Below are 22,688 nucleotides of genomic sequence, written 5' to 3'. Positions count from 1 at the left end.
CGTTAAAACAAAATGATTTACACATACATTACCATTCAAAAGTTTGGAGTTGATAAGATTATTATTTTTTAATGTCTCCTTTTTTAATGCCCACAAAGGTTGCACTTATCTGATCAAAATATAGTAAAATATTACTGTTTTCTAATTAACTATTAAAAAAATTACTGACCCCAAACCTGAATGGTAATGTAATAGACTCACTCATAACAGTGTCACATTAACACCTATCACACATTTTACAACTTCTCATACACTAAAAATACACATTCGTTCACACAAACTCACATTTTCATGAACATATTCTGAAAACACACAAGACATTTTCTCTCTGAGAACCACACATTGCAACAAGGGGCTTTGGGGAACAAAGTGCAGGTTATGTGTGTATGCGTGAGGGCCAACACAAAGATCATATACTGAAAAGAAAAAAAAAATCAGACAAATCAAACCTGAAATAAAACCGATCACAAACAAGACATACTCACCAATACAGTGTAGATGTGTAAACAGCGATACACAGGAGAGAAGTCCACCAGGTCTTGTGCACCAGAAATCTGCAATACAGTACGAGTCAATGAGAGACACATCACCTGTATGGATAAGCAGCACTAAAGCAGAAAATCAATAGGAACAAATGTTATTTTTCAACTAAAATCTATTTTAAATTCAAAGGTCATTAAAATGAATGCAGTGTAATAGCTTTTCTAGTTTTCTTTCTGTTTACATCCCTTTGACCTGAGCCACCCTTGACCTTACCGGTAAGGAAGAACTCTTTTCTAAAAGAAAGCCAAACAAATGGACAACTAAACAATGCCAGCTTTGATCTGGTGCCCGCAAAATGGCAACCAGGGACATACAAACCCAACTATGTCGTGGCACCACCAACAATAACCCAGAGAGAATGTGGAAAAAAACTATTCAGTCTTGATGCACCACTGGGACAGCAGTGGAAATGTCTGTCCGGTTCAGGGACGGCATGTTCACATTAACATGCTCCCCTAGAAACAGTTTACAGACAGGACAAAGGGTCGCAAGGGGACATCGTTCAGGTGGCATGGGGTCATTAAACGGGCAACGATCTGCATCTCTTGATACAACCCGTTTCTCAGGAAGCCCCTGAGCACAGAGATTCGAGCAGATTAAAGGCTGGCACAAGCAGGAGCCAGAGGAGGAAAACATGATGACGCACAGACTGATTGAAGCTTAGAGGGAAGGGAAGGGGGAAAGGTCAAATGAGAGGGCAAAAAGCATTAACCTTACCAGGGTCACTTAAAGGTAAGTTTTTCACTTTTTTGTGAAACAGATTTCAAGATGATTTAACAATGTTGCAACATCATGAAACTGGGTAAGAGATGGCAACATTAGTCAACAAATTACATTTATTTAGCAGCTTTTTCTCAGCTACTTTGGTACAAAATTGTCCACTTTACATAACACAAAACAAAAGTCCACCACCAGTGCGTTGGTACAAACACAAGTGTCAATCTTGTGTTGCTTCGGTTTGACCAAGCAAAAACACCATGTCAAAACAAGTGAAGAAGTCACACAATACAAACAACACTTATCTGAGCACGTCAAAATAAACTCAATGTAAACTAAACAATGAACACCGACTGAGAGTGTTTTGACTGCGTCACTTTAATTTGTCTCTCAGGAGCTAAGCGAGACCGGGAATCATCCTTTCTATCTGTGCCGGCAGCCACAGCCGGGGACCACGTCTTGCATGCTTCACACGTCTCACATTGCTGCCTCAGAGGAGCAGGGCAGCCCTAATGACACTAAACGACTGCAGAGCTGAGACGCTCCATTAAGAAAGGGAGGGGATCCTGGACTGGGCAGGCAGCCCAACAGCAAGTCCATTGGGATATTAGAGTAAAGCAGGAGAAAGGGACAGACACAGAGACAGAGGAACTAAGATTTATCAATATTCAGAAATGGTTCCAATTTAAAAAAAATAAAATAAAAAAAAATGGAACCGAATGATTTTTATGACTTTTGGCTAACGTGGATGGAACACTGTAGTAGATCTGCAAAACACTATCACAGTATTTTAAGTCGATTCTTCAGAAGAAGACATGAATCAGTCAGAGCTGAATAAATCTGACTTACTATCTGAGTAATTCATTCACGTTTAACTCAAATTTAAAGGATTAGTTCACTTCCAGAATAAGCATTTCCTGATAATTTACTCACCCTCATGTCATCCAAGATGTTCATGTCTTTCTTTTTCAGTCAAAAAGAAATTAAGATTTTTGAGTAAAACATTTCAGAATTTTTCTCCATATAGTTTTATTTATTTCTAACAAAATAAAATAAAAATGTATATACTTATTAACCACAAATGCTAGTCTTGCACTAGCTCTGCGATGCGCATCCACAACTCGCGTGACATAGGTGGAAGTACTGACCCGGTGTTTAATAAGCAAACGTGCAAAGACTAAATCAAACGCCCTTTACAAAAAAAAGGTAAAACAACGATTTCGGATGATTTTGAAGTTGGAGGAGAAAATCAGATGGAGTTCGGTACTACTTCTGCCTACGTCACACGTGACCTTTCCCACCGTGACTACGTAATGCCTGAAGTCAAGGAAACGCATCACAGAACTACTGCAAGATGAGCATTTGTGGTTAGACCCTAGATATAAGACCCTTATTCATCAGCTGGGTTTGAGTAGAGCCTTTTGAAGCTGCATTGAAACTGCAATTTGGACCTTCATCCTGTTGAAGTCCACTGTATGGAGAAAAATCCTGAAATGTATTCCTCAAAAACCTTAATTTCTTTTCGAGTGAAGAAAGAAAGACATCTTGGATGACATTCTGAAAGTAAACTAATACTTTAACCAGGAACGATTACTGCGTACTGATGGATAGTTGTTTATCTGACAGCATGTAGTTAAAGAAACATGCTATGAGTTTTGGTATTTAGAGATGCTCCAGTCATCCGGACACCAATTGGAACTGGACAATTTTTGCTCGAAACACATGATCAGCAACTGGCTAGGTTTTTTTTATTTTGTTTCAGCCAATCTCTGTTCTGGACTTGCGCACAAAATGCATTGCAATCATTTCCCAAATTTGTGGGGAAATATTACGAAGTCTATAAACAGAACGTTACACAGAGATGAGACACACTAAAGGTGGATATATATAAAAAAAAAAAAAAATAAATAAATACTGGCAATCGGTATTGGAATCAGCTCATTTGCTTGTTTGAAAAATGGCATGCAGAACTGACCATGAAAAATCATAATCGGTTCATCTCTATTTGATATATAAAAATATAATCAATCTCAAAAGCACTAAAAACTTCCTCACTAATCGTTACATTCCTTATGATTTCCATCTCTATAAAGGACTGAGACAGAAAGAAAAAGAGAATAATACCCAAAAAGACGCATTTATATGACACAAACATGACAAAGTGACAAAGGCTTAAAATCAGTTGAAATGCTTAATGGTTTTATTGTGACCCCTGAAATAAATCTTTTTCTCTCTCACCTCATGTTGCTCTTCATCCTCCACATCCAGTACCCCAAAATCCTTTTCTGAGAAGGGGTTGCTTCCAGTTCTATCCACCTCTGTGCCTGCGCACGCTTCCTTTCGTACCCTCCGTCCACTCGCTGACCGCTGCTGTGACGTCACGGCATTGTCACGAGCGATCTGCACCTGTGCCTGGCAAACAAATACAAACACGTATGTGAAAGGGAACATGTGTGTAAAAAATCTTGACTGAGGAGAACTATACATGTACACACACACACACACACACACACACACACACACATATATACACCCATACAAACAATTCTAATGAAAATCTCACTAATATATTAAAATAATAATCTCAAAATAATACTAATATCTGCAAACAACTTTAAAGTGCATACAACATTCAATTTTATAACAATAAAAATATATATTATCAATCAAATAAACCATGGGGGGGGGGAGAAGAGAGAGAAACACTTTAATATTCACTAACTGCAGAATCCTACATGCACTCAAGAAGAAACAAAGTCTGAGCTTATGTAAATCATTTTCCCCATGACATTCCAAGTCAATAGCGATATTGTGCTACACACTGACAAAGCACGTCTTTCCCATCAGTGCCAACAAAGAGAAAGCCACCTGTAAATAAGGACTTCTCATATGCAAAACGTGAGAGTTCAAATGAGCTTTCTTCAATAAAACACTATTCTTTAATGAACACCATCTGACGTCATGACTACGATCAAGGCTCATGCAACATTCTCCTTACAGACCCCTCAAGTTATTTGGTGAGGAGGAATATTCGGGGATGGAGGGCTCTTAAAGCAAAAAAGGGCCTCTTGTGAATGGAGAGGAAACGTCAACACCATGAGGACAACAGAATAGAAACCAAGCAGTGACAATAGGATGCAAGGTGGATGTTGTAGCTGCACGGCGGTTCCACAAAAAGGAGTCAAGAACACACTGTTTATTCTGATTAGTCATCTTGAGAACGAGAAGGTCCAAATGCACTAATTGGGCTACGTAAAGATAGAATGTTGTCATTGTATTCATCTTAGAATTGTGCTCCATTTATTTCTTTAGACATGTCTGAAGTTCTAGTCCTCATTTAATCTCGAGTAGAGGCATGTGCGTCATGCCTACTCAGCGAGGGTGTATCGGGTGGTGGCACATGAAGAGACCTTTGCAACTCAAAAATTCCTTCCCGTTAAGAGCATCAGAATTAAAGGGCTTCATTAAAGGAAGAGATGTGAACATTTCAACCCAACATTCAAGTTCATTATTATTCATACTTATCACATATCTCAATGTTTTGGTTTGTATGGTGGTGCCCAGAGGTGGTCCTGATCTTCTCATGAAAGAAGAGCATCACTTTTTTCCCAACATTCTACTTAAAAACCATAAAAGCAGTATGTTACAGTGGTGTGTTATCTATTGTGCTTCATTGGCTACTGTGTTCCACTTGTCTGGTTCGGTCCCCTCATCTTAAGTAGAGGCGTTTGCGTCAGAGTGATGGGGTACAGGATGGCAAACAAAAAGAAACCAACGCTGCAAAAATTCCTTCCCTTTAGCATCCCCTGAAGGGCCCCAACTTCTGAATTTAAAAAAAGAAAGGCATATTAGTTATCCACAGCAGCAATTTCAGGATTTAAATAAGAATGTAACTTTGTTAATGCAGTGATGGAAAATTCCAAATGAGAGAGGACTATTCCTCGTGAAAAATTAAATGCGCATCCAGAAAACACTATTAGTTGTTAAGATGTTATGTGATCTGTACAAAACGTATTTCCTTCAGAAACATTTGTAATTTGTAGGGCTGCCCTCGACTAAAGATTTTTCTGGTCGACTAGTAGTCATTAAGCATTAGTCGACTAATCACACGTTAATTAATAAATCATTTAAATCATAATAATGTGCCTTTAATTGCCTACATTGCCTAATAAGCGCCCAGGCACAAACATAAAGCTTGCCACAGCGCACAGGCAGACGTAATCATGAATGTGTCAGGGAAAAACAGGGAGAGGGCTGCATTAAAATTTTAATAATGTATTGATAAACTTGTGCTTTTTTTGGTTTAAGAGATGAAGTCGGCAACACCGACTCGTCATCTCCGCATAGTGAATGCACCTGTATGCATGTTTCATAAGGATTACATACTTGGAAAATATTTGTTTTCCATTTGAATTGGTTAATTTGAAAGTAGGCAGTTCGCACTCTATATTTTTATTTTCATCTATATTTATATTTTTGTTATTATATTTTTATGTCTAAAGGCAAGCATGTATGGAGTTTCTGAGCTTCGCACTCAAGTTCACAGAGACGAGACGACAGAAAGCGCATTATTTTACAAAAACGCAACATTTCGTTGTTATTCTGATTGCACACAAATAAACAGAGTCTTTACAGATTCAAAAGATGCATTATTCTTATCTGTATGACCAAATATGACCCCTAATAGTCGACTAACCGTTAGCCGACCAGAAGAGGTTTGGTCGACCAAAATTGCAGTCGCTTAGTTGCAGAAAAAAATAAGTAAACAAAAATACACATTGTCACAAATACACAAGTTACACAGATCGTTAAGGGTGGTCTATGTGGTAGTACATCGGGCAGGACATCCAAACGCTCGCCTATCATTCATCGACCTCAAATATGGCTTATCATCTGAAATATGTAAGTAGCACCAACTTTACATGGCCGCTCAATCTAATGTTAACCTAGAGAAATGTGCGCCGTTCAAGTGTCTGTGCAGAGTGTGGAAGCTGAATAGTAACGCTCACTGCAGGACAGATGGAGGCGCCGGTGCATCACTTGCTCATAAAATACCCTCATTTTTGGTCATACAGATAAGAATAATAAATTTTTCAAATCTGAAAAGTTTATTTGTGTGCACTCAGAATGACGACGAGCACTAGTTTATCAATACATTATTAAAATGTTAATGCAGCCTCCTCACTGTTTTTCCCTGACACATTCATAATCATTACTTCTGCTGGTGTGCCATGGCAAGCTTTATGTGTGTGCCTGAGCACTTATTAGGCAATGTAGGCAATTAAAGGCTCATTATTATGATTTAAATGTTTTATTAATAAATGTGCGATTACTCGACTAATGCTTAAGATGAACGACTACTAGTCGACCACAAAAATCTTTAGTCGAGGGCAGCCCTACCGAAAATGAGGGAGTATTTTATGAGCAAGTGGTGCACCGACGCCTCCATCTGTCCTGCAGTGAGCGTTACTATTCAGCTTGCACACTCTGCACAGACACTTGAACGGCGCACATTTCTCTAAGTTAACATTAGATTGAGCGGCAATGTAAAGTTGCTGCTACTTACATATTTCAGATGATAAGCCATATTTGATGTTGATGAATGATAGACTAGAGTTTGGATGTCCTGCCCGATGTACTACCACATAGACCAGCCCTTAATGATCTGCGTGACTTCGCCAATGTGGATTTTTATTTATTTATTTTTCTGCGACTAATAAAATTTTGGTCGCACAAGCCTCTTCTGGTCCGCTAATGGTTAGTCGACTATTAGGGGGCAGCCCTAGTAATTTGTAAAGTCCCTGAAGCATTGCAAAAGACGTAAATGAAATTTCTCGACAATCTCAAAACTAATTATATATTTGTAGTTGTTATTGTTATACTGTATGAACCGTAATTTTTACCATTACTTAGTGTTATATACTGTGTAAATATGAAAAGGCAAAGACAAATTTCAAAATATTAGTGGCCAAAAAAAAAAAGTTTAACCAATCCATAAACTAAGTTTAAGCTAGCTTTTTTATAGTCCTGTCCACAGTTTTGAATATTCATATGATTGCCTGTGGAAAACAATGTTGCTTGACAAGGTGATGATTTCCAAATAAGTAGATATAACCAACCTCTGACCAACCTCTAACCAACACAAAGCAGTAGACAAAGTGAGTATTTTAGCAGTCATTCTGAAGCTAGTGGAAACATTTGTCATTTAAATGTTCAGATGTCTTCCTACAGATGAAATATACAAACAAGAGTTAAATAAAACAAAACTGGAATAGAAATGGGCTGAAAGTGACTGAAAGAACAAAAGGGACGTGGGGGGAAAAAGATTCAAAAGAAAAGGAAGATTCAAATTCAAACTTGAGGTCTATAACATAATCTTTGACTAACCACTTCTATATACAGTACTCCACACACATACACAGACTCTCTGTGCTCCACAGCTTACAATGGAGCCATTATTACAGCACTGGATCTCCCAATATATTTATTTTCAGATCATTTGTTAGTGGAATTAAAACATTCACAGGCTCAGAGACTGGGTCTAATTTCCAGTGGAATAGGAACCAGTCTGCAAGTCTGGATCACAGAGCCCCTAGACAAATAGCCTTCTGTTATTAGTGGTTCGCTCACGCGCTTACTCGCTCCTCTGGAGTTGAGGATGGAAGAATGGAGCAGGGAGGAGGGAAGGAGAGCCATCCAAAGCTAAAGAGAAGCCATTTCTGCTGTGGAAAGGGAAGTGGATCCACTTGAGGTTGAGGGTCTTGCCCTGAAATAACCGATTTATTGCCCAAAGGTATTCGGTGGTAGTACCGATGCCATCTGTCTTGTGACATCAGCCTTAAGAATGTGGAAACTTCAAGTATTTCTCCACACTACACTAACAATGTGACCATAATATGCGGTGATGGATGGGCAAAAATGACTAAGAAGTGGACAAGTACAGAGTCAAAAAAGAAAAACGAAGCCCCTAAACAGAAGAGAAACATAAATGATGGGAGGAAAAGGTGCTCTGTTCTTCATCAGTCAGCAAAGAGCAACCGATCCATTCTTCTCTGGCTTCTACAGTCAGAACGTCTCCAACGTCACTCCACCACAAAACCACTGGAGCAGAAACCCACAAAAAAGGAGAAAGAGCGACGGCACCCTCCTGTATTTAACAGCAGAAACCACTACTGAAGCTGCAAAAAGGCCACAAAGAGCGCCAACATGTAAGCAGAGCAGTCACATCTGTTTGCGAGGAGAAGTCACAGGTCAGAACCAGGAGCCAGCGTCTGTGTCAGCAATCAAGCCTAAGAGAGTGTTACAGATTGATTCTCCAAGTTAACAGAAAGCTTGTGCAAGGTGACATTAGAGCTTGATTTATCGTTCACTTCGTTTACTTTTGAGGAACAACTCCATAGCTTTGCTCTAATCAGCACGTGCCGGGTTACAGCCAAAACACACACGCACGTGAACGAGCGCCAACAAGACAAATCTTACAGGACTCAAAGACATGCAAGAAAACAAACTTTAATAGGAGGAATGTGAGGCTTTGGCAAGTGCCAGCTGGATGGCCACTTTGTTCAAAGGTTACTGGAGTTTGAATTTTGTTTTAACTCTACACCAACATTCCACTTCTGTGGGAGATATTACAGAGCAGCAGAGACAGGCAGAGTCTGGAATGACCTCTGCTGCCACCTACTGGATGTAAGTGGAACAACAAGATGGAGAGCCTTGGCTGGTGGAAAAAAGGTGAATTGAGATCAAATAAAGGGTGTTCTGTTGGTTTAAAATGGGAACCTTTTTTAAATTTTCTGAAGAAAAAAGTAAGTGATATTTAAATTCCTTGACACAATGCCAGGGTGCTGGTATGTGATTGTTAGGTTGTACTCTGAGATTTTTTTAGCACATTGTTATGCAGTTGTTATAGTGTTTTGGGCACGTTACCTATTGCTCAAAGTAAAAATTGAATATACCTAAAATAGATTTAAATAAATACTCTTCTTTGGAACTTACAATTCTTCAAAGAAACATGAAATCATGTTTTCCACAAAAATATTAAACGGCACTGTTTTTGACAAAAAATAATTAGAAATTTTACCAAATCAGCACAAAATCAGTATCAGCTTTATTTTCATATTAAATTAGAAAAGTATTATTTAAAATTGTTATAATATTTTTACAGTTTTTTCTGTATTTTTAATCTAATAATTGCAGCCTTGGTGAGCATAAGAGACTTTTTTTTCAAAAACATCAAAAATTCTTACCAACTTTTTACTAACCCCAAACTTTTGAACTGGAAACAACAACCTAATTTCATATTTGGGTATGATCAGAAATTTATAGCCAGCGCTAAATAAACAGTTACCTAATAGATGCCAATAGGCATGTAGACTGAACCAGGAAGTTCTCAGCTAAAGCAGATACTTGATGTCCCGTTGCAATTTCCACCAAAACACACTTCCTTTCTCTCTTTTATTTGTAGATAAACCTGGGGATACGAAGTCAGGCTCCAATGGAGAACGATTCATTCAAACAATATGTTCCCAAAAGGGAGCCGCTGAAGATCAGCTCCAGCCGTACCCTGGATCAAGGCTTATCTCAGAGACTCGAGCAGTAGCTGAAGTTGGCGGCCAAGACTGGGTCAAACATGGATCGCATCAGCAGAATTTGGGTCAAATAGAAGTCCGTGATGGGAAATGGTGAAGTACGCTGGGAAGAGCCGTTAACCACGTTAGGCCACTGGAAGCGTAGGACAGGCACCCAAGAAAATACAAAACCAAAATCACATGGACCAGTGTGTTTCATTACCTGTTTGGCAATCTCGTCCACCTTGCATCCAACCAATATTACTTTACTTTTAGTCATTTAGCAGACGCTTTTATCCAAAGCGACTTACAAATAAGAAAAAATAACTAAAACTAAAAGTTAACACTCTGTAAATACTCTATACACACCCATTTAAGAAAATACAGAAATTAAATAAAATTGACAAATGCATACAACAACAATATTTCAATAGTAATCATATAAAAGGAAATATTAAATAAAAAAAAGGAAAAAAATAAAAAATAAAATAAAAATAAAAAGCGATACTTATATCCTTTGCCGGTGTCCTAGCCCGGTGGAGTCGCACGGTAGAGTCGATGGTCTTCACACTAAGAGGGCTTCACACAAGGGCTGCCGTGGTATAATAACCTTTTTTATACCTATCTAACAAATCACTACTAGAATTCAGCTGAACCCACTTTCCTATTAATCACTAAAAATGGCCAAGCAAGTGCACACACTGACAAGATACGCGATACAGTATGAGACCAAACGATTTCAGCAACTCTCAACATAGTAAACACAACTGTAGTAATTACTAACTGTGCTTTTACTGTACATTTTTGCTATATGGCCATCACCTTGAGATAACCACTGATAAGCTACTCCTAAATTTAATGTAGAAACTTTAAGATGCTCTGCAATAATCTGAATCATGAAAAGCACTTTACAAATAAACGTGAATTTAATTGAAAAGTAATCCATAAATGCATAGCATCACTAATAAAATACCATGGTATTACCATGCTTTTTCACATGCATAATACTGCATTTTTACAACACGCTATGATATTCTGATATGTTTTTTTTTAGTATTATATAAATGCATGACATCACAAAAAAAATACTATGGTATTACCATGTTTTTATTTACATGTACTATAGTAAAACAGCAGTACCATGTTTTTATTTTATGTTACAGTATTCACATACATTTTGAGTATTACATAAATGCATGGCACTGCTAAAAAGTACCACGGTATTACCATGTTTTTCACATATACTATGATACTAATGACATGTTTATGACATACTACAATATACTGCATTATTATACATTACTGTGAGTACTTTATAAAAGCATAGCATCACTAAAAAAGGTACCATTCTATTACCATGTTTTTCACATGTAATTCACATGTAATTATTATACATTTGTCAGCACTCTGTTAATGTATGGTATCACTGAAAAAATACCATGGTATTTTCTTTGAGTATTATACAAAGGCATAGCATCACTAAAATACCACGTTTTAACGTGCGCTATGGAAATACCACGTTTTTTTATGACATACTATGATTTTGAGCATTATGTAAATACATGGCATCACTCAAAAGTATTGTGGTATTACTATGTGTTGTGCATATGTACTATAGTAATACCATGTTTTTATGACATAATATTCTTATAAATAAATACAGTGTAAATGCATGGCATCCCTGAAAATACCACGTTATCACATGTACTACTGTATTTTTAGACATGCACCAAGGTAGTACTATAGTATTGTTTTAAGACGCGTGTAAATACCATGGGATGTGAATTTGAACTTTATGCTATTTCTCAAAACACAGTGACAGTATGCTTATTCTTCATAAAAACACTGAAAATGACAAACAGAAGCGACACTTAATTCTATACTCTGCTGTTCGGTCACTTAAATGCATTTACATGACTAAATACCATGACTGATTAATTTTAATTAGATTAATGAGCATATTTTTACCTGCAGACGCGCAGGAAGTTCAAATGTAAACACACTTATTAATTTTTAATCTTAAATTACACTCGGGGATTAATCCTTACAATTTATGCAAATGGTTTAAAATGGCACAGGAACTTATTTGCGCATCTGCATGGCTCTCTGTGGGGTTTTGTTACGGTCAGTAGAAATTTATGAAAAAAAGTGGGATACTGACCGATTGTTCCCAATTTGACTCCTTCTTATGCAATCTACCCTTCACCCTGTTATGTGATTCCTTTCTTTTCTACTCCCTTAATCGCTTCAATAAAATCGCAATACTGAACACAGATGACCAGAAGGTCTCAAACACCAATCACGTAGAGGCACATGTGGTGGGCAGGCTGAAAAATTGCAACAAATACTAGTAAATTTTACAGTTTTACAATTTGAACCTGAACTTGTTTAGAAGTGACAGTAAATACTTTTACACTGTTACAAAATATTTCTTTTTCCATAGTAAGACACATGTCCTGAACATCAGCATATAAAAATTACTTCTGAAGAATCATGTGACACTGAAGACCTGGGTAATGCATGCTGAAATTCTGCTTTGCTGGAAAGAATAAAAGCACATGAATAAACAGGTCTTTAAAACATATCAATATAGAAAACAGTTATTTTACTGTATTCACTGTACTGGAGATATAATGTAGGAGCAAAATGGTGAAGAAGAGAGTGATTCGGGAAACCAACATTAACTACTTTTGATAAATACAAGCATGCAATCTTGCTTCATAAAGGATACAACTTCAATTATATTCCTGTTTTAAGAATGTTGAACTGATATATATTCAGCTACTGCAATAATCCTTAAAAAAAACTAAATGGGAAAAACTGTCAGCTTTAAATTTAATGATAAACTTTCATATGCAAATATAAACCTCTTTTCATGTGAATTTAAAAAAACTCCAAAGAATGATACCTCGTGGCACTAACACAAACTAACAGACGTGAATTCCCCTTGAAAAACAAAGCATGATCAGACTCAGAGTAGTCCATCAGAGAGTTCAAACCAAACAGTCCCCACCATCCAGATTGGACCGGTGGAAACTCACCAAGTACCAGAGCTTCGGGAGCCAACAGTTTGCTCAAATTATGGACCAGGGCGCAGGCTGATGAGGAGAGAGGAAAAAGGGACAAAGTGGAACAAAAGGCTGGGCCAGGGCGACTGGAAGCAGACCAGCAACAGAACAAACGGGTATCTCTGATTACAACTCATGGTGTCCACATGCATTTGCTCATGTCAGAACGTGAATGCATTAAAATCTGCTGGTAGAACACGCATCTACTGTACCTCAGTCCTGCCTACCTGGATGAATACACTTATTGTTTTATTCTCCAACTTGCCCTCTTCTTCAACATCATCAGAGACAAAATTAACTTTCCAGAAACCAGTGTTGGGGAAGCTACTTTGAAACTCTAGCTTTCCAAGCTACATGCTACTCATAATTTGAAGTGATTAAAGTACAGTAAAGCTTTTGAGAAAAAGTTACAAAACTAGTCCCAGAAACAAGCAGCAGCCAACTACATTACTACATGAAAATCTGGTAGGATTATCTCTGTCGTTAAATTTAAAACTACATGATTATACAATTCATTAAAGCAGTATATACAGTATATACAGATCACACAGATAATGAGTATTAAAACTTAAACAGAAGACTGTCGGCGGCAACAGACTCATGGGCACTGCGCCAACATACTGTATAGTGCCATTGCGCTTCGGGTGTCCCAAGTTTGAGTACCATCTTGTGGACCTTTACCAGTCCCGTTCCCCTTCTTTCCCCCACTTCCCTTCTTTCAAAAACTTACTGTCCTATCAAAATAAAAAGGCAAAAATGCCAAAGAAATTCCAAAAAAAAAAAAAAAAAGAAAAAACCTAACTACAGTGGGGGAAAAATTTATTTGACAAAGAAATGATCAGTCTGTAATTTTAATGGTAGGTTTATCTGAACAGTGAGAGACAGAATAACAACAGAAAATCCAGAAAAACACATTTCAAAACAGTTATAATAAGTATTTGACCCCTTCACAAAACATGACTTGGTACTTGGTGGCAAAACCCTTGTTGGCAATCACAAAGGTCAGACGTTTCTTGTAGTTGGCCACCATGTTTGCACACATCTCAGGAGGGATTTTGTCCCACTCCTCTTTGCAGATCCTCTCCAAGTCATTAAGGTTTCGAGGCTGACGTTTGGCAACTCGAACCTTCAGCTCCCTCCACAGATTTTCTATGGGATTAAGGTCTGGGGACTGGCTAGGCCACTCCAGGACCTTAATGTGCTTCTTCTTGAGCCACTCTTTTGTTGCCTTGGCCGTGTGTTTTCGGTCATTGCCATGCTGGAATACCCATCAATGACCCATTTTCAATGCCCTGGCAGGCTTCAATGCCCTGGCCCTGACGGTACATGGCCCCGTCCATTGTTCCTTTGATGCGGTGCAGTTGTCCTGTCCCCTTAGCAGAAAAACAAACCCAAAGCATAATGTTTCCACCTCCATGTTTAACGGTGGGGATGGTGTTCTTGGGGTCATAGGCAACATTCCCCCTCCTCTAAACACAGCGAGTTGAGTTGATGCCAAAGAGCTGGATTTTGGTCTCATCTGACCACAACACTTTCACCCAGTTCTCCTCTGAATCATTGGCAAACTTCAGACGGGCCTGAACATGTGCTTTCTTTAGCAGGGGGACTTTGCGGGCGCTGTAGGATTTCAGTCCTTCACGGCGCAGTGTGTTACCAATTGTTTTCTTGGTGACTATGGTCCCAGTTGCCTTGAGATCATTGACAAGATCCTCCCGTGTAGTTCTGGGCTGATTCCTCACCGTTCTCATGATCATTGAAACTCCACGAGGTGAGATCTTGCATGGAGCCCCAGACTGAGGGAGATTGACAGTTATTTTGTGTTTCTTCCATTTGCGAATAATCACACCAACTGTTCTCACCTTCTCACCAAGCTGCTTGACGATGGTCTTGTAGCCCATTCCAACCTTGTCTAGGTCTACAATATTGTCCCTGACATCCTTGGACAACTCTTTGGTCTTGGCCATGGTGGATTGGAATCTGATTGATTGATTATTTCTGTGGACAGTTTGTCTTTTATACAGGTAACAAACTGAGATTAGGTAACAAACTAATCTCAGCTCCTTATTTGTATAAAAGACACCTGGGAGCCAGAAATCTTGCTGATTGATAGGGGATTCAAATACTTATTTGACTCATTAAAATGCAAATCAATTTATAACTTTTTTTCTGGATTTTTTTTATTGTTATTCTGTCTCTCATTGTTCAAATAAACCTACCATTAAAATTATAGACTGATCATTTCTTTTGTCAGTGGGCAAACGTGCAAAATCAGCAGGGGATCAAAAAAAAAATTCCCCACTGTACAGTGCATCCTAACATACAGCATTTAGCTGGAAACATCAGCAGAATTTAACTAAATATTTTATTCAAAGAACACATATTATGTCACACTTCTGCACAGGGACTTAAATGGGTGAATCGTTTCTTGAATCGTTTCATTTAAACAAACCGTCTGAACAAACAGGAGAATGGGTTGAATTTCCAATGTTTCATATAAGACAGAACAGAAGACCGTTTAGGAGAGCTCCTCAGCTCGCTTGGCTGTAAAGCTGCATGCACAATAAAACGTGAAATAAAAACCAGCCATGCAGTGTTTCATTGCATTACACCTGGAAAAACTACACTATTCTGAAAAAAATCTGAACCAAATTCAACTACTGAAAAATGTCAGTTAGAAGTATCAATGCTTTTGTGTTCTTGAAAAGTATTGTGATGTAACTAACAAAAGGTTCACACAAATAAAGTGAACACGTGTTATAGCACAGCATCACGCGCACACACGTACGCCTGGCTTTGGTCTTTTTCAGAGAGGAATATTTGAACTCTTCTGTGACATCTTTTTGGCTACTTTTACTCCCCACTGTTTCATAATTAGGATCAGCAACTGATCCATATTGAGAGGAACTGCTAGCGATTAGAAGAGCGGAGAACTTTCTGAAGAAAATGTGAGGGTGGTGACTGTTTGTGCAAAATTAGCATTGATGATGCTAAGGTGATGCTAAGGTGTTGCTAAGGTGTCTCTGAGTGGTTTTAACCAAATGGCAGCAGTACTCAATATCTTTGACTTCAAGGCCCCCTACTGTCCAACAATATTCAATATCTCCATAACTTTTTGTTTGTGATTAAGAATTTGTAAATATTTTTACTTATAATTTTTTCTAGTTATGTCAAGTTCTATTTTATTGGGTAGAAATTTTATTTATAAAATGTATAAAAATGCCCATGAAGTAAAAAAAAAAAAAATTGACTTTTCAAGGTCTAGAAATCAGGGTTTTCCAGACAGTGAGACTCCTGGATCTTCATAGAAAAATAAAAATTAAATAAGTGAATTGAAATAAGAAATAACTTGATTTTTATAAGTTGATTCTTATTTTGAATCATTTTAAGTTATTGCAAGACCCCTGTTGGAGGCCAACTTCTCTATGATATTTTGGTACCAAGACGTGTAACAATGTAAAAGAAAATGTGTTTTTGCCCATTTTAACCTTCAAAACAAAAATATAAAAGTTTATTTTCTTAGAAAATTATTAGTCTACCTCCTCTCAGTAAGTCACAAGATTTGAAGTATCATTCATGTGAAATAACCTTTGCAATAATAATGCCTGCCTCAGAAACCACCACCAACGGAGCTTTCACACAATAACATCTATCATGGCTAGTTGTATTCCGCAGCGAAGAAGGAAAAGTAAGATAGTAAAGAAAGATATGTTAAAGAAAGTACAAAAAAGCGAAGCCAGATTTTTATAGTGCTTGGGAGATCTTAATGTCTATTTGGCATTTCATATTCTAATGCACTCCTCACCCCATCTTGGTCTAATAACTTTAAAAGAAAGCAGAGGACTTTTCTGCATTCCAACGAAAAATCCACTCAAATTTCTATCATATGCGTTCCCTGGGTCTTCTCCGTGCACTGTCCTTGAAGTAGTGTCCATACACAGTGTTCCACGATTCCTCTGGCATAAACAAAAGCGACCTGAAACGATCTTTGATTTGGAACAGATTGGTAGCTCTTATTCCTCCAGACTAGATGACTAGATGGTCAGAGATAAGATGAAAGGAAAAATGGGAAAAAAGCACGTTAAACTACCGAAGAACAAGAAATCTGTCCTTCCCTCAGAGACCATGCATTGAAACCCAGCTGTGACCGTCAGGTCAGATGCGAGCACATGAGGCAGCTGTCAAAGAATAGTTCTGATACACCTCCAGGCATTACTCAGACATGAGCGCTCACTCTCTGTCTCTCACACTCAAGCACACACACCTGTTTCATGGCAGTCTCTCCGATCTTATCCGAATGCTTGCGGATGCTCTCCAGGAAGTCTTTGAGGTCAGACATGGAGACGTCTCTGATGTGCGTGCGCAGGCGAGGGATATTCTCTGACATGATGCCGCAGAAACGATATGATCCAGCTTGAGGCAAACAACTCTCCTCCAACTGTTCCAGGGTTCGTAGTGCTGGGTAGTATCTGGGGGAAAATATGACAGGGTCACAAATGATTGCACATATCTGTTACTTCAAAACCCTTCCCACTATTAATGGCCTCACATGCAGGGCTCAACAATAAGGTTTTTCAACGGCGACAAAGCAACAACTTTTTTTATGTGACAAAATATTTTATATGAAGAAATTAATTAGTACATACATATTTACTGATGCATTTTATATACACACATACATGTGTGCATTTAATATTTTGTATTACTTTTTAAATGTTATTTTAATTTGTTTATACTTTTTTTAGATTGTTTATACTTTAAAAATATAATATACATATATTTTGACATTTTTATAAAACTATATATTAAATATTTAATATTTTAAAATTTTATTTGTTCTATCTTTCATTTATGATTTTAAAGGAGTCATATGCTGCTAAAAAGAACATTATTTAGTGTATTTGGTGTAATGCAATGTGTTTACGCGGTTCAAGGTTCAAAACACATTATTTTCCACATACTGTACATTATTGTAGCTCCTCTGTGCTCCTCCTTTCTGAAACGAGCCTATATTTACAAAGCTCATCGTTCTGAGAAGCGAAGTGTGCTCTGATTGGCCAGCTATCTTGTGTGTTGTGATTAGCCGAATACCTCAAGCGTGTGAGGGAAATGTTACACCCCTTCCCATGTTGTGATGCCGTGTCCCGGCCTTTTAACAGTCTATGGTCCCAGAGCGACAAGACTAAAACAATAAAACCCGCTATATACGAGGCATTTGTTGCATTCCGTGAGGACATTATTACTAATTATAATGACTTATACTGTCTTTTTACGCATTGCGCCACATAAACTTAACACCACGTCTGCATTTGTGATCATAGAAACGCCAAACAAACACTACTGTCCTCAGTAGCAAATTCTTTAAATATCGAAACGTACTTACAAGCCTGTGAGTCAGAAGCATCAGACTGTCCTTGCAATGTTGGAATTGACCCACTTTATAGTGTTCACATTGTAGGCTACTCTCTCCTAGGAACAGGAAATAGTCGTCTGTAAAATGCGCTGCACACACTCGAATATGTGTGTTGTACTGTACAGGAACAGTGTTGTAAATATAACTTAACCACTGATTTCTAGCTGTGCACTTCAATGGAAGGCCAACAAGTACTTTCGCAACGAAACACACAGCGTCTCCATGACATGGCGTCGGCAACAACAATCAGGGCTCGCAAAATCGCTAGCCCGACATCCTGGGGCTATTGTGTTTACCAGTCGGGCTACCAAAATGTATCACTGCCCTGCCCGACGGGCTACCTTAAATAAAGGGCTCCCACACAATGTTCCCTCTAAGCTGAGTGTGCGCGCGACCGCGCTCTTCTTCCACCGCGGCCGCGCAGAAGAAATAATGTGCCTCGCGCACACAAAAATGAGTTGGGAAGCTATTTTATTGAATGGCGCAGTAAAAAGGAAAGAATAGCAATGCTCGGGCAAACCGCTATAGAGCTGATGTCACGACAGAGTTAGAACCAGTGAATGCGGTTTACAGGTTTCATAGAAAGAGAACGATATGCACCAAATGAGTCGCTGTAGAAACTGAATACTTCAATGGTTGTGGCGCGCTCAACACGAGAGACAACGCAAACGCAATGACATGTGAAATAAAACGTCCTCATGTATTAAAGAAGAGTGGCTTGATTAAGTGCTGGAAATAGCGGAGGATGGGCAAAGAACGTAACAAAACTCTGAAACATGTACAGTCACACACAAGAGTATTGTACAAACTGTACTTCATAATGATGTTTAGACAGCTATAGAAGAATTCATATGTTCACGTTTTTTTGTATTCTATATTCTATTCTATTCTATTCTGTTCTATTCTGTTCTGTTCTGTCAGTTTAAATAGTTTGTTTTGATAATATATTATGTTAAGGTTATATTATAAACCTGATAAATAATTGACCTTGTTTTTGAGTCTTTGGCTTTGAGTCTCTTTCTCATCAAGGCTGTATTCATTTCAAAAATACAGAAAAAACAGCGATATAGTGAAATATTATTGCAATTTCTAATATTGGTTTCCTATTTTAATACCTATACTATAAAACAGCATTTATTCCTGTGATAGCTGTATTTTCAGCATCATTACTCCAGTCTTCAGTGTTCCATGATCCTTCAGAAATTATTCTAATATGTTGATTTATTATCAGCGTTGAAACTGTTGTGCTGCTTAATATTTTTTTGGAACCTGTGTATCTTTTTTCTTTGACTCTTTGATTAATAAAAAAAAATTAAAAGAACAGCATTTATTCAAAATAGAAATATTTTCTAACAATAGAAGTCTTTACTGTCAATTTTATCCATTTAACACATCCTTGCTGAATAAAGTTTATTTAACTTTCTTTAAAAAAAAATGTAAAAAGTATCTTTTAAAAAGAAAAAAATTTCTGACCCCAAACTTTTGAATAGTTTATATTGTAACACAATCTCTATTTTGACTAAACTTTTTTTTTTATATATATATATTATATATATATCTATCTATCTATCTATCTATCTATCTATCTATCTATCTATCTATCTATCTATCTCTCACAGGTCCCAAAAAATACAGTATAAAAAAAAAAAACATTGATTAAAAATCAGCGTATTAGAATGACTTCTAAAGGATCATGTGACTCTGAAAATACTGCTTTGCTTCACAGGAATGAATTACATTTTAAAGTATATTAAAATAGAAAGTTTATTTTAAATTGCAATAATATTTCACAATATTATTTTGTGAAATAATATTCAGTATTTTTTTAATCAAATAGATACAGCCGTGATGAGCATAAGAAACTTCTTTAAAAAACATTATTGATCCAAACTTTTGAACTGCAGTGTAACTGTACAACAGTACAGTACTGAACTGTACAATAGTACAGTAAAAATGTTTTCTCAGGTAACCTAAAATGTACATCGTTTAGTTACATCAAGGGTCAAATCAAATATAAATGGCACATTAAAGTTAAAAGTTACACACTTTTTTGTGTGCGTGCTGTACAGGCCTGGTGTAAAGGATACTTTTGCTCAGGTGCCCGAAATGTCCGCCCAATAGAGAAAAGTTTTGTTCAGCAAGAAAAAAAATTAGAAGGAACATTGCTCCCACGGGTCCTTAAATTTGATACAACTAAACTGAAGAGTTTTTAAGTCCTTATACCATTTAACATATTTAAAACTGTCTAAGAAAGAATTTTTCAAATTGCCTTAAATAGATTTTTAAGAATTCTGCAGATACCTTGTAAATAGTAAAATAAAACTCTTTCCTTGATATCGTTGATATTTGTGTATTGAAAATGTTTTTGATTGACATTTATGGTCTTTATTTTATTTGGACTAGTTAAATTTATTTTCGGGCTACCAAAATCTGAAGAGTACCTGCCCGAAGGGCTACCAGGGGATTAGAAATTTTGTGAGCCCTGACAATACTGCAGCGAGAATAAAGGTTACGCCGCCTTTCATTGCGTATAGGTTTGGGCGGTCTAAGCCGTTTTAGGGGGACGTGGCAGTCTTAACCTTTGTAAAGAATATCTCTTTGTGTTTGAGACTTTAGTCTTTGCAACTTCAGAGATCTTATCTATGCACAAACAGCTTGTAACACTCCAAAGAGAAAAGAAAACTTGAAATCACATCATATGACCCCTTTAAATAGAATTTCTACAATTTCTTTATTAGCCATTTATAGAGAATTTTACCTTGGTGACAAATCAGCAAAATCCACAAGAAAAGAAGTTCAATACATTACAATAAACCAATCCTTTAAGTTTGCTAAGCATAAAAACACATGACACATGACTGATTGAAGATTGCACTGAAGGACAAATGACAGTCATGTAAACTGACCCAAAACTCTCAAAACTCTCCCCAAGCCATCTTTACTGTTGAGCCTTGCACATACAGTACATGTTTTTAACCTTTGGTTAAAGACTTAGATCTCAGCATGATAACAATTTAACCCAATCAAGATGATCTCAGAGATGAGCTATGCTCAACGCACACACACTCAATACAGCATTACAGTCACGCAACATTACACAGCAGACCCGACGCCGAGGAGAGAGTCTCTCTTGGCCGACCCAGCTGCTACCTCCAGGCTAATGGCAAAACCAAGCACACGAGAGAGATGGAGAAACATGGAGAGCAGAGATAAATAAAAACCAAAATGGATGGATGGAAAAGTTGCAGGCCAATACCTCAGGTCACACGGAGGACACAAAAAGACACCAAAACCAATGTTTCAAAATGTTTAGAGTGGCACTTACACACACAATTTAGGTGGACTAGCTTTTTTAGGGTTTTTTTTTTTTTTTTTTTTTGACACAAATATGACAATCCCTTAGCGAGGGGCCCTCTATTTTAAATAAAGGCAACTGTATATTTTCTTCATATTAAAAGTACTTCTATTTTTTAAGAAAAAATGCAAAACTAATTTAAACTAATTCATGTATTAAGTGCATCTCTTTTCTACCCCCTAATAAAGTGATTAGATGTTTGAATATTTTTTTACAGTTAACTTTAACAGTCGTTTTATATGGTGTAAAACTTTTCTTTCTCTCTCCCTCTCTCATTTTTCACAAATGGCCCCTGAGGGTTGCAACATGCTTGTATATAAGAGCTAAGTGCTCTTTCACTCCCTCCACCTTTCTATCAGATGTCTACTATCCTAGACTATTAAAAAAAAAAAAAACATAAATAAGAAGAATGCCTGATTATGCTGGGACAGTTCGATGTATGCAGCTGCTAAAGCTAAGAAAATCCAATCCAAATGTGTCCTCTGTGTCTCTGACTGCTGACAGCTGCCAAATGCTGCTTTGGAAATCTAAGACATCTGAAAAACTCCCTCTCTCTGTCTGTCTGGTCACTGCTGCAGTCACATCAGACTGGATGAGATATTCCAGTAGTCCAGTGATCTACGGCCTGTTTAAATCATCAACACCTCACTCTCTCTTTCCCAGCTGGGAATGTCCTATTCTCAAATTGGCTTTTTTTAAGTAAAGATGTAAAAATATTTTGGGCACTGAACTGCACTTGTGTATTTAAGTTCAACCATGATAAGTTTATCTCTAGTGCCACCTAGTGCTCATCTGCAGCTTACACAAAAAAAGGGATGTGTGCAGATGTCATACCTTTTGGCCCTCATCTGCTCCTGCAGTTTGCTGTACATCTCCAACACTGCAAGAAAAAATACAAGTGGAATTGTGGAAAAACAGTCAAGACAACATCATGTAAGCTTTCAAGCATTTACAAAAAAAAAAGAAAAAAAAAATACTACACTACAGTTCAAAAGTTTGGGGGGGGGGGGGTCACGTGACATGACGGC

General features: G+C 37.5%; 1 protein-coding gene across 7 annotated transcripts in view; it reads right to left on the bottom strand.

Annotated features, from left to right (window-relative positions):
• exoc6b (exocyst complex component 6B) overlaps positions 1-22,688 on the bottom strand; it is a 108,398-nt gene that overhangs the window by 62,001 nt on the left and 23,709 nt on the right. For all 7 annotated transcript variants that reach the window (XM_079443125.1, XM_079443127.1, XM_079443128.1 and 4 more), the window contains exons 5-8: positions 22,495-22,540; positions 17,157-17,361; positions 3,499-3,672; positions 486-554 (exon numbers count right to left, since the gene is read on the bottom strand). In XM_079443125.1, coding sequence (XP_079299251.1) covers positions 486-554; positions 3,499-3,672; positions 17,157-17,361; positions 22,495-22,540 — 494 coding nt within the window. The remainder of the gene's footprint in view (positions 1-485; positions 555-3,498; positions 3,673-17,156; positions 17,362-22,494; positions 22,541-22,688) is intronic.

Source organism: Barbus barbus (assembly GCF_936440315.1).
Source record: "Barbus barbus genome assembly, chromosome: 2".
NCBI classification, from domain to species: domain Eukaryota; kingdom Metazoa; phylum Chordata; class Actinopteri; order Cypriniformes; family Cyprinidae; genus Barbus; species Barbus barbus.
The sequence above is the reverse complement of the archived record's forward strand: the minus strand, read 5'-3'. Positions and strand labels throughout refer to the sequence as shown.